The 13,655-nt window shown below is 40.4% G+C and overlaps 1 protein-coding gene across 4 annotated transcripts; it reads right to left on the minus strand.

Annotated features, from left to right (window-relative positions):
- Nucleotides 1-6,867: 6,867 nt before the first annotated feature.
- rcc1 (regulator of chromosome condensation 1) lies at nucleotides 6,868-12,660 on the minus strand. 4 transcript variants are annotated; one of them, XM_064945206.1, is made up of 10 exons: nucleotides 12,569-12,660; nucleotides 11,569-11,658; nucleotides 11,183-11,370; nucleotides 9,669-9,848; nucleotides 9,132-9,228; nucleotides 8,783-8,905; nucleotides 8,485-8,631; nucleotides 7,995-8,114; nucleotides 7,699-7,851; nucleotides 6,868-7,553 (listed from the first exon to the last, which is right to left on the minus strand). In XM_064945206.1, exons 2-10 carry the CDS (start codon nucleotides 11,642-11,644, stop codon nucleotides 7,378-7,380), a joined length of 1,260 nt encoding a protein of 419 aa, XP_064801278.1. In that variant the 5' UTR covers nucleotides 11,645-11,658; nucleotides 12,569-12,660; the 3' UTR covers nucleotides 6,868-7,377. The 4 variants fall into 4 exon arrangements, with proteins under 4 accessions (XP_064801278.1, XP_064801276.1, XP_064801277.1 ...); XM_064945204.1 differs by having other exon boundaries at nucleotides 11,569-11,707; XM_064945205.1 differs by having other exon boundaries at nucleotides 11,569-11,707; nucleotides 12,565-12,660.
- Nucleotides 12,661-13,655: the final 995 nt, after the last annotated feature.

Genomic DNA, 13,655 nt, shown 5'->3' on the forward strand with positions numbered 1-13,655 from the left:
GAATGTCATGGATATATTGTAAATAGTGGATATAATGGAGGCTTAGATATCCTGACCTAGTGAGATATACATGGCGGAGGCTCAATCAAGCTAGTCGTCTTGACTTCTTTCTTATGTCATTCTCATTGGCACCAAAAGAGGGAAAAGTGTTGATAGGGGATAGAATGCAGCCAGGGAATCAGATAACTTGCATATACATTACTCTTACTGAATTTCCATGTGGGCGAGCATATTGGATATTTAATCAAAACCTAATGGATTGTTTTTAACTAGGACAGAGGAATTTATAACTGCATTTTTCCAACATAACATTGGTACAGCAAATCCGCTTATTGTATGGACACTTTTAAATGTGCCTTTAGAGGCCATGTAATTCAGTACTCATCTCAAAAACAAAAGCAATTTATGTCAAAGGAGTCCATACTAACAAAGGAAATAGAAGGTCTAACAGAACAGATAGATAGCAATAAAAACTGTACCGTAGAGACTCAGAATAAGATAGAGGAAAAACAACAACAAAAAAGGAGCTACTTATTCAACAAAGATTAAGTGTAATATATTATAACAATAAAGCAAACTGGAAGGAATATGGGGGAAAATGCACCAAATTATTTTTTAATCTTCAACATAGAAATGCTACCAAAAACAATTTACAGAAACTTGTTACAAATGACGGAGTCACCTATGATTCGCAAAATTATATTTTGAAGGAGGAAGCAAAGTACTTTAAGCATATGTTTCTCTGTATATATCAATGATGTCGCTCTTGCTGCTGGTGATTTTCTGATCTACCTCTACGCATCTATCCATTCTTTGGACACTGTGTTAATAAACCTCCAAACGAGCTTCAAAGCCATACAACACTTCTGTGGCCTCCAATTGCTCTTAAACGCTAGTAAAACTAAATGCATGCTCTTTAACCGATCGTTGCCCGCACCCACCCGCCCAACTAGCATCACTACTCTGGATGGTTCTGACTTAAAATATGTGGACAACTACAAATACCTAGGTGTCTGGTTAGACTGTAAACTCTCCTTCCAGACTCACATTAAGCATCTCCAATCCAAAATGAAATCTAGAATCGGCTTCCTATTTTGCAACAAAGCCTCCTTCACTCATGCTGCCAAACATACCCTCGTAAAACTGACTATCCTACCGATCCTTGACTTCAGCGATGTCATTTACAAAATAGCCTCCGACACTCTACTCGGCAAATTGGATGTAGTCTATCACAGTGTCATCAGTTTTGTTTCTAAAGCCCCATATAATACCCACCACTACTACCTGTATGCTCTCGTTGGCTGGCCCTCGCTACATATTTGTCGCCTTACCCACTGACTCCAGGTCATCTATAAGTGTTTGCTAGGTAAAGCCCCGCCTTATCTTAGCTCACTGGTCACCATAGCAACACCCACCCGTAGCATGCGCTCCAGCAGGTATATTTCACTGGTCATCCCCAAACCCAACACCTCATTTGCCCGCCTTTCCTTCCAGTTCTATGCTGCCAATGACTGGAACAAATTGCAAAAGTCACTGAAGTTGGAGACTTATATCTCCCTCACTAACTATTAGCATCAGCTGTCAGAGCAGCTTACCGATCACTGTAAATAGTCCACCCAACTACCTCATCCCCATATTGTTATTGTTTTTGTTCTTTTGCACCCCAGTATCTCTACTTGTACATCATCATCTGCACATCTATCACCCCAGTGTTAATGCTAAATTGTAATTATTTCACCACTATGCCCTATTTATTGCCTTTACCTACCTAATCTTACTACATTTGAACGCACTGTATATAGATTTTTCTATTGTGTTATTGACTGTACGTTTGTCTATCCCATGTGTAACCCTGTGTTGTTGTTTTTGTTGCACTGCTTTTCATTATCGTGGCCAGGTCGCAGTTGTAAATGAGAACTTGTTCTCAACTGGCCTACCTAAATCTCCATCTCCTCTAACCAAAGCTAATTGTATGGATTTATTTTCTATTAATAATGTAAAATTAACAGCCATACAGAAATACTCATGTGAAGGTGAAATTACAGAGGAGGAACTTCTTGATGCAGTTAAAGTTTTTAAGTCCGGGAAAACTCCAGGGCAGGACAGCATACCAGTTAGGGTATACTAAACCTTTTTTGATATACTCAGAGGACCGTTATTAGCATGTTTTAACCACTCTTATAAAAATGGTAGATTATCAGACACTCAACAAGAAGTTCTGATTTCATTTTTACTGAAACAGGATACAAGTGGGAAATGTAATGATCCAGTCTGTCACGACTTCCGCCGAAGTTGGCTCCCCTGCCTGTTCGGGCGGTGCTCGGCCCCTTACACTTCAGTGTTGTGATGCAAACATTTGAGCAAAATATATAGGGTATATAATTAAAAAGGTATTGTCGGACATTATTTATTCTAATCAGACAGGTTTTTTACATGGACGATACATTGACAATAAAATAAGCTTGTACTGGAAACAATTAGAACACTAGGAAAAATCTGTGAAACCAGGCCTGCTGTTCTTTTCAGCAAAAGGTGGCGCAACAAAGTATTAACTTAATGGGGCTGAATAATTTTGCACGCCCAATTTTTCAGTTTTTGATTTGTTAAAAAAGTTTGAAATATCCAATAAATGTCGTTCCACTTCATGATTGTGTCCCACTTGTTGTTGATTCTTCACAAAAAAATACAGTTTTATATCTTTATGTTTGAAGCCTGAAATGTGGCAAAAGGTCGCAAAGTTCAAGGGGGCCGAATACTTTCGCAAGGCACTGTATATATATATATATATGTGTATATACAGTTGAAGTCTGAAGTTTACATACACCTTAGCCAATTACATTTAAACTCAGTTTTTCACAATTCCTGACATTTAATTCTAGTAAAAATCATCTGTCCTTCGGTCAGTTAGGATCACCACTTCATTTTAAAAATGTGAAATGTCAGAATAATAGTAGAGAGAATTATTTATTTCAGCTTTTATTTATTTCATCACATTCCCAGTGGGTCAGAAGTTTACATACACTCAATTTGTATTTGGTAGCATTGCCTTTAAATTGTTTAACTTGGGTCAAACATTTCAGGTAGCCCTCCACAAGCTTCCAACAATAAGTTGGATGAATTTTGGCCCATTCCTCCTGACAGAGCTGGTGTAACTGAGTCAGGTTTGTAGGCCTCCTTACTCGCACACACTTTTTCGGTTCTGCCCATCTATAGGATTGAGGTCAGGGCTTTGTGATGGCCAATACCTTGACTTTGTTGTCCATAAGCCATTTTGCCACAACTTTGGAAGTATGCTTGGGGTCATTGAAGACCCACTTGCGACCAAGCTTTAACTTCCTGACTGATGCATAGGCTGAAATCTCAGGGGGGACTGTCTGTAATGTACATAAAGACAGGCTGGACAGTCTTCAGGGAAAATATCTGCCATCAATTTGTTGGATCCATTGAAACCCGCAAACATATATTTGTTTATTTTGTTCAGAAGAGTGTATAGCAGTGGTTCTCAACTTTTTGGGGTACTGGAACCCCTGAATATTTTGAGGCAAGGCGGGCAAGGTTTTGAGTGGTCCTCATATATTATATATAAAGTTACTGGAATCCTTGTGGTGCTGAATACGTTCATTACACTTGTTTATTTCACGGACCCTTGCAATTACACCAGGGACCCGTTTGAGAACAAATTATATTTGTTCTTTTGTTTCGTAGTTTTCTGTTTTTAGTACATGACAGTACACTTACTAATTATTTATTTTATGTTATTTTGTTTAATATAGCATACTTTGTGACATACTTGTCCATAGCTGCTGTTTGAAGAGTTGAGACACTGAACAAAAAATAAGTATTTTTGAAGGATATTTTTGGTTGATTTATTTGGGTTATTTATTGAAATAGTTATTTCACTTTTAGAACTGTACTTATTCTGAGCTTGTTGTTCTTGTAAAGATATTGTAGTCGACTCAGGCCAGTGGCACATATTTAATGACTATATAAATGTATCAGAAAAAGTACAATTAAAAAGGTAAATTCAATACGGAGACCACTTTGTGAAGATTCTCAATGGCTATTCATTTTGATGAGATGGCACCATGCTCATTGTATTTACGAAAACTGCACCCATACACAGTGTACAGTAACATTGCCACCTACTGGCCTTTCTTGCTATTGCTGGTTGTAAATACAAATACTTAATGGACTGATAAGGAACACTGCTATAACTATAAATAGTAGTAGTATTATAATGATTTTGTCACGCCCTGACCATAGAGAGCTGTTGATTCTCTATGTTGGTTGGTTCGGGGTGTGATGTAGGGTGGGTTATCTAGGGGAATTGTATTTCTATGGTGGCCTTATATGGGTACCAATCAGAGGCAGCTGTTTATCGTTGTCTCTTATTGGGGATCATATTTAGGTAGCCATTTTCCCCATTGTGATTGGTGGGATCTTGACTATGTTTGTGTGTAGTTGCTTTCTGCACTGCATGTATCTTCACGTTTTGTTTATTCCCTTTGTTTTTTGTGCTTTAAGTTTCTCTTCTAATAAAAGGATAGAAACATGCCACGCTGCATCTTGGTCCACTCATTTCAATGAGCGTGACAGATTTAAACATTTGAACAAGTTGGGACAACCCTAATGTGCCTATAAATTATCCAGTTGTAGCAATTATGGTTCCTCAATATACATTTAACATATTACAATGTAGGCGTGTAACAATGTTACAATGTGTTACAGCACTACTTTTGGAGTCCCCCTCAGGAATTGCTCTTGAGAAATTTTTATGTAACTGTCCCCTCCAAAGTTCATATCAGATTTTCACCCCTGGACTAATGTCTTGAGATTTTGCTTCAATATAACCACATAATTTCCCCCCCTCATGATGCCATCTATTTTGTGAAGTGCACCTTTCCCCCTGCAGCAAAGCACCCCCACAACATGATGCTGCCACCCCCGCGCATCATGGTTGGGACGGTGTTCTTTGGCTTGCAAGCATCCCCCTTTTTACACCAAACATAACGATGGTCATTATGGCCAAACAGTCCTATTTTTGTTTCGTCAGACCAGAGGACATTTCTCCAAAAAGTACGATCTTTGTCCCCATGTGCAGTTACAAACCGTAGTCTGGCTTTTTATGGCAGTTTGGGAGCAGTGGCTACTTCATTGCTGTCGATATAGGACTCGTTTTACTGTGGATATAGATACTTTTGTACCTGTTTCCTCCAGCATCTTCACAAGATCCTTTGCTGCTGTTCTGGGATTGATTTGCACTTTTCCCACCAAAGTACGTTCATCTCTAGGAAACAGAACTTATCTCCTTCCTGAGTGGTATGACAGCTGCGTGGTCCCATGGTGTTTATACTTGCGTACTACTGTTTGTACAGATGAATGTGGTACCTTCAGGCATTTGGAAATTGCTCCCAAGGATGAACCAGACTTGTGGAGGCCTGCCATTTTTTTCTGGGGTCTTGGCTGATTTCTTTTGACTTTTCCCATGATGTCAAGCAAAGTGGCACTGAGTTTGAAGGTAGGCCTTGAAGTACACCTACACTTGACTCAAATGATGTCAATTAGCCTATCAGAAGCTCCTAAAGCCATGACATAATTTTCTGGAATTTTCCAAGCTGATTAAAGGCACAATCAACTTAGTGTATGTAAACTTCTGACCCACTGGAATTGTTATACAGTGAATTATAAGTGAAATAACCTGCCTGTAAACAATTTTGGGAAAAAATGTGTCATGCACAAAGTAGATGTCCTAACCGACTTGCCAAAACTATAGTTTGTTAACAAGACATTTGTGGAGTGGTTGAAAAAACGGTTTTAATGACCCTAAGTGTATGTAAACTTCTGACTTCAACTCTATGTATATATATATATGCCTGCTGTGCTAGTGGGAGGCAGGGGTAACTGGTCCTTCGCCCACCGCCTGCTGGGCACTGTTTTCCTGCAGTTCTGTTAACGACGGGGTGAGGGCAGGTGTTCGGCAAGCAGGAGCAAAGGACACTGTCTACTGGTGTCACTCCCGCTAGCCAACAAGGAGGACCAGGAGTTGGAACCGGAACAAAAGTGATCAATGCTGTTCTGGAATAGAACCATTTTTTAAATAACTTTATTTTACGCTCCAGGTATTTTTTTCTAGAACCACAAAAAAATGAAACAAAGCGTCTATGCAAAGCCCTCAAACTTATACCAGCATCTGCCTGGAAGCTGAAAATCTTTGCCAATGGGTGTGTTTAGGCTACCTATCCCTCCCCCCTCTGAAGCATAGGCTACTGTAATGACAGAAATGTGAGAAGATAAGAGAAACTTTTAATTAGCTAGAGAATGGAGCAACTTTTTCAATAATAAAAACAATTATAAATTGGTGCTCACACCAGATACTGACTGGTTTTCTGATCCACACCCCTACATTTTTATGGATCTGTATTCCGTCATGTGAAATTCATAGATTAGGGCCTAATGAATTTATTTCAATGGACTGATTTCCTTATTATCCGTAACTCGGTAGAATCTTAAATTCTGCATGTTGTGTTTATTTTTGTTCAGTGTAGGTATTATAGCTAGCAAATATGTAGTTATTTTCTAGAAACATTAGACAGATGAAAGCCATTGCAAAAATCCAAGGACACAACATTTCCCTTCTCACGAGCACAAAAGGCAGCCTGTGGTTGAGCTATGCCACAGAACAATCATTTGCAACTTCAAGTGATTTTAATTTACACTGTCTGCCTTATAGAAATATGTTGACGGACTAAAATGTGTGGGTGTCTTACTCAAGTCATCACTATGGCCATCTTATTAGGCCCTCAATGTATTACCAGCGACAACCCCTGGACAAAGTTTGCCATTGCAGTGTGAAAAAAATAATATCCAAACAGTAAAATTGTACTTTATTTCCAAGTTGGACCAGCAAATAATTGTGCAAGGGGGTACAGTGAACAGCTGTCTCAACTACATGGTTCAAGCAAAAAGGCCTTGCTGACAAGAAATACAAGTACTCATCTTACTGATGCCGGGGGGGGGGTCTTAAAAGGCTGTGACTTGGGATTTCATTAAAAGGCTCATCCACTATTTTCCCCACACACACAGACTGGCATCCTAAAGATTGTCATACAAAAATAACTAAACAAACTAGATTTAAAAAAAGTGTTTCTCTTTCTTAATGATCATGATCTACTGAACCACATACAAATACATTTTTGCACTGAGTGGGAGAGATCAGAGCCCTCTTTAACAGAGACTAGTCAGTCTCACCACTACCACATTCCCTCCACGGCTTACCACAGGAAGGCACATTCATCCACAAACCCCTCACCCAGGTATGTAACACAGATCCCTCTGGTGCGGACCAACAAGATCAACCTTCCCCTGCCTGGGGATACATCAACTCTCCTGCTTGTCTTTGACCAGCAGGACTGTGTGCTGCCCGCCGCTGGCGACCATCAGTACTATGCGGTTCTCCAGCTGCTTGCCCGTCATCTCTACAGGGCTCCATTCATCATCCTCCTCACCCGTGCCAAGTTGGAGGTTAGTGCCCATACCCCAGGCATACACAGACCCTGCAATAAAAACACACATCAGTGGACCATATACAGACAACGGCCTTGGAGTCATTCCTATCACAATTACACACAATGTAGACATGCACAACATCAGCAGGTGATTATTTTTTATAAACCAAAAATACACAAGCTATGACCTCACCTTGTTTGGTGACAGCATAGCTGACCGATGCCCCACATGCCACCACCTGGGCTTCATCCAGTCCTTCCACAGGCGTGGGCTCGCTCTTCTCCTCTGCCCCCTGGCCCAGACCCAGACGCCCATACTCCGCCCGGCCCAGGCTGTACACCTTCCCTATAAGACAGAGAAGGAGCCATCACTATCTTCCCAATTTGTGCTGCACTATGCAGTTGATAGATTATTGAACAGTCCAAGTTCTAACATAGTTGATCTGATCAAGAGAGTTGAAAATAAAAGAAGGGCCCCGATGCGCTTACCGGCAGAGTCGAGGCAGACTGTGTGGTGCTGTCCCCCTGAGAAGCCAATCCAGTTAATGGTGGAGTTTTTGAAGGTGGTAAGTTTTATTGGAACGAAGCATGTGTTGATGAGTTTGGTCCCTGGAAACATTAGTACAGGAGGTCAATTGGTACTGTGTGACTCACTAACACACCCAACTGCAATTCTAGAGCAGATTAGAGACTCAGTGTGCATAAATAACCAGGTTTCCAACCAACCTTTCTATGCAAATGAAGTACATGTCACTTTTTTAAATGCTGATGGAAATGCCTTTATGCGCACGCATATATTGACAACCACCAAAGTAAAAATGTGCATATTTCTTAATGCAGATTTTAAACAATGAAAATCTGTTGCCAATTGGATGAAAACCTAGCTATAGTTGATGAATTAAGCTCAAATTGGAGGACAAACCAAGTTCTGTTACAGTATTTCTGAAGGTCGTCGAATATATTTTTATCTTATGCTCACCAAGCTGATGGTAGTTTGACAGTCCAAATCCGTAGACGTGGCCTTCTTTTGACACAGCAATGGTCATATAAGCCCCACAGAAGGCATCTGTGAAGTGAACTTTGCCCCTAGACTGGACCTTCACAATCTGAGGTATCAGCAACCGCACTGTAATCATACAGAAACACATGTCCTGACTGTCACCCATAGCAGTCAAAACAGAGAATGATAGATATCCATTCATCATTTGAGTGCTCACACCCAAACTGCAGCTGAATAAATACCGTGTCAGAGGTAAATGGTTTCAGTTGGTACATACACAGCCCTTTCCTGCCCCCTCGGTTGGCAAAGAGCTCTGGCACCCTTCCCAGCTGCCCCTGCTCTCCGCAGCCTGATGTGTAGAGGTCACCGCTTGCGGTCAGCATCACCAAGTGGTCATTACCTGAGGGTCAGAGGTCATGAATATGGTCTTATAACCAGGGCAGCATTGAGCAAGAAACGATATGGTAGAAAGCTCAGATGTAGGACAAACATGCCTCTGACCTGCAGAAGGAATCACGTCAGTTCTAATCATTATATTTTTATTGAAGTGGTCCAGACCTCCGGGGAAGCAGAACTTATGCAGAGAAACCTTAAAGGTGGTTAGGGACAGAACCCCCATTTCTCACCTGATGCTATTTTCATCACAGGCCCTTTCATGGGGACCTTGACAGGCATAGTAACCTTCTTCATAGGCTCTAGTAGACCAATGACTCCGCTGTTATCCTTATGCAAATGGGAAAATGTGTGAAATTAGTGAGAATTGCAGGTTCTCTGAATTTGTTATATGATAGAGATGGCATATGCTGTTGCTATCGTTTATTATCTGTTACTTTATTCCTAGTTATACAATGCATGTACATATCTACCACATACCCCTGCACATCGACTCGGTATATGAACCCTGTGTATTTATTACATGTATTAATGTCTTATTTTTCCATTTCCTTTCTCTGCATTGTTGAGAAAAGCCCATAAGCATTTAACTGTTAGTCCACACCTGTTTACGAAGCATGTCACAAATAAAATTGTATTCTATTTGATTAGTTAAAGGCAGATGCAATGAAAGTCAATGGAAAGTCCATTTAAGATTATTTGAGTAACAGAACAGTGCATAAACAGTTTCCAGGCTGTTTGACAGCGGTTAAACCCTGTCCCCTACTCACCCTGAAAGAGCCCCAGATGTATACTGTGCCGTCGTCTGCGAGTGCAGCTGTGTGACTGTCTCCAGCAGACACCTGAACCACCCTCTCGTCCAGGGCCACCTTTCCTGGCACCATCTCGGAGCCCTCCTCTGTAGTCTCTCGACCCAGAGCACCCTCATCATTGCAGCCAAACGTGTAGATCTACACCAGTGACAAGCATCTTGTTACTAAGCAGTCATATATCCTTAAGATATGGTTTCTCAGCCACAGGTTAATCTTAGTCCAGGGCGTATATTTAAAGTGTCTCCCAAGTAGGAGTGCTGATCTAGGACCAGTTTTGCCTTTTAAAATACGACATTCTAAATCAGCACTCTCACTATGAGCCAGGGTTAATTTTGGCAGCTATTTTAGATTTAGTCAACAGGCGTTTTAATAATTTCCTCTTTTGTAGTTGGTCACATATTCATATTTACCTCCAACTTCAACAATGTTCACATTAAGATGGGCCCATTTGGACAAGGTTACAATTCCCACATAGCTGGCAACATTGCTCGTAACAGATAACAAAAGTCAGCCATTATTTATCATATAGGCTACAAAGCCTTGGCTACTAGTAAGTCATTGGGGCCATACAGCTCAGATTTCCCCCCATCAAAACCTTGTGATGTGGGTAAATAACAGTGATTCACCCCCCTCTTACTTTTTTTTTTTTTTAAATGGGAGAACCGGAGCTTTCCAACAATGCCAAAACTAATAATTTAGGACACAAATGGCTTCATGTGAAATTATGTCAATTAGTATCACGTGGAATTCTCATCTTTTTACATTTGTCAACTAAAATAAAATCATTTTTAATAATTATAGTTTTCAGGGCATTTCATCTCATTGTCATTTGTTTGCGTCAGGAAAAAGACAAGTATTTTTCATAATTGTTGATGAAATAAACAGCTCTGAGCCGATTCATGAATACAGGGCCTGAACTAAAAAGCATTTCCAATAGATATTCTCAATTGAACATTTTTTTCCTCCCACCTTAAAATTTAACCAGTTGATAACAAGTTCTCATTTACAACTGCGACCTGGCCAAGATAAAGCAAAGCAGCACGACAAAAACAGAGTTAAACATGGGAACAAACGTAGTCAATAACATCTGTATACAGTGTGTGCAAATGAAGTAAGGAGGTAAGGCAATAAATAGGCCAATAGTGCCAAAATAATTACAATTTAGCAATTGACACTGGAGTGATATATACGCAGATGAGGATGTGCAAGTAGAAATACTGGTGTGCAAAAGAGTAGAAAAACAAACAAAAATATGGGATGAGACGGGTAGTTGGTTGGATGGGTTATTTACAGATGGGCGTTGTACAGCTGCAGCGATCGGTAAGCTGCTCTGACAGCTGATGCTTAAAGTTAACGAGGGAGATAAGTCTCCAACTTCAGTGATTTTTTTAAAAAAGACCTGGTTAATCTGGATTTATGAAATTGGATGCTGTATCTTGACAGTTGAAGTTGGATCTGCCGCCTTCACTCACATATCCAGTGTCACTGAGACAGACTGTGTGCATGCCCCCCGCCGCCACCTGCACCACACCCTCAGGCAGGGTCACCAGGGCCGGCCTCTTCCTCTCCATGATGTCCTCTCCCAGACCCAGCTGTCCTACGTCCCCTTGGCCCAGCACTAGAACCAGACCCTTCTCCTGCCCATGGCTGCTGTGGGAAACTGACACCAACAGTATTATTTAATACAAACTGTAGTATCTTTATGAAAATGGCACAATTAACAAGCACAGATGCTAATGATGATTCTATTTCAAAGGACTCATACTAGGGGTGTGTTCAAGTGGGCGGCTTGACAATGAGATTGAACATCTAACAATAGACTTCATATTGGCTTAATGGAGTCAAGTCAGTGGCTTACCTTTAACTTTCTTAGGATCCTTTACTTCCTCTGTTTTACTTTCCTTCGGTCTCTTAAGAGCCTTCTTTGCAGACATGGCTACAACAGACCCTGCACAAAACACACAACTCGTGTGAGAAGATTTGAGGGGGAAACAAGCCTGTAGGAACAGAAAATGAAGACTGCATTTAATATAGCAAATAATTGTTTTAGGAAGGTTATTAGAGGAAGCACCATTCTAGATAAGTTCCAAGTCTGGGGTACAATAATATTGCTGCAGTAGGATATCGGCTACAAAGTGAAATGTCACCTATGGAAAAGGGCAGTGTGATTTGACTTGGAACAGATGTCAGGAATGGGCTATTATTCAGTAAACGGCAAATGCGGACAGCTGTTACACAAGATGTACGTGCAGCGAGACTTGGACTAGAGTGGTATGCAACGTTACGACCGACAGGCGCAAATAATATAGCTAGTTGTTCCTGGCTGCAAACAACCATCATGTTAACTTTAGCCATGTGGTTGATACACGTACCAGGGACATCGTGACGGCTATAGCTAGTACTGCCATCAATTGTCGGTTCACTTGTTAGACTGGTGTATATGGTTATAGTAAAAACAGAACTTAGTCACATTGGTCAGCTAGCTTGTTAGCCTGAACTAAGCTAATGTTAGCATACAAGCGCCTGTGGTTGCAATGACAACGTTAGCTGGCTAAGTTAACCGTTGGCAATTGAGTTTGTTTAAACCAGAAAGTGTGCTAACGTGTTCGCTATTTTACCAGCACAAAGCTAACGCTAACTAGCTGCACTTTAAAACGGGAAGGTTAGGCTAGTTAACATTGCCAACAGGAGTTGGCTAACGTTATCTGAAAGTTAGCTTGCTAGCTGATTCATTGGTACATGGATGAAAATATCCCGCAAAACGAATCCAAATAACTAAACAGCTCGTGGTTATATTAAAAGATAACTCGTATATTCCGTTTTCACCAAGGGAAAATATTAAATAACGACATACTTGCCTGTACCGTGGATCACTTTGGTAGCTGACAGAGATGAAGCCACACTGGTTCAGTGTGCGTGTTACTGTAAGCTATCCCAGTCTGCAACTGTTCTACACAAGACCACGCGCCGTCAATTTTTTAAAGAGACAGTGGCCGTGTTAGAAATCTGTCTTGCCCATTACTGCACAGCGAATGTACTATTTAGAACGCACAGTTTAGTAAAAACGAAAACAGTCTTAACGTATGCATCAAATTGTATAGGCAGACTTGACAGAAATAGTAGCAAAAGGTAAATGTTGAACTTGCACATATATATCAACTAAAAACAGTTTGACTGCAGAATCGATTATGCGGCATTGACGGTCAGTCTGATCAAGGCGTTAAAGCTGTACTATACAGAAATCGTACCGCTATTTCCTGGCTGCTAAAAATCTAACAGTTCTAATACGTTTATGTGACAAACCAAGCACTTAAATTTAGTTTTCGATTATTTTACTTTGAGTTTTCTACATCAGCTTCAAACAGCTGAAAATACAATATTTTTTTGTTATGGAAAATATATTTCACAGCGGTTTAGCTGGTACCATGATTCTCTATACTAAATTTAACGGGAAGCATAGAAATAGCGCACATAAAATAGATTTACAGCTTCTTAGACTTGTTTGGAATGAGTGACAGATCTATACCTCATATTTCTATGTGAATTTGGACAATTTGCCCCAAAAGTTACAGATTGCAGCTCCTTTTCTTTCCTAGACTAATTTCCTTCTTTCTGAGCGTCCTTTAATTTCCTCTTTTCCTAACTTCCTTTCCTTCTTCCGTTCCTTTCCTCTCTACTGTGCATTGTTGATACCTGCCATAAAATAAAGGAAACACTTGAGTAAATTAGGGATACAAGTATATTGAAAGCAGGTGCTTATCTAAAGGAAGCTAGGAAAGGAAAGGAAGCTAGTAAAGGAGAAATACAGAGAGTTAGGAAAGGAGACAAGGAAAGGGAGCGAGAAAAGGAAGCTAGGAATGGAAAGAAAGCTAGGAAAGGAGAAAAAGAAAGGGATATAGAAAAGGAGGAATGGAAAAGGAGAGAGGAAAGGAAGAAAGGAATCTA

This window comes from Oncorhynchus masou, chromosome 29, assembly GCF_036934945.1.
Source record: "Oncorhynchus masou masou isolate Uvic2021 chromosome 29, UVic_Omas_1.1, whole genome shotgun sequence".
Lineage (NCBI taxonomy): Eukaryota > Metazoa > Chordata > Actinopteri > Salmoniformes > Salmonidae > Oncorhynchus > Oncorhynchus masou.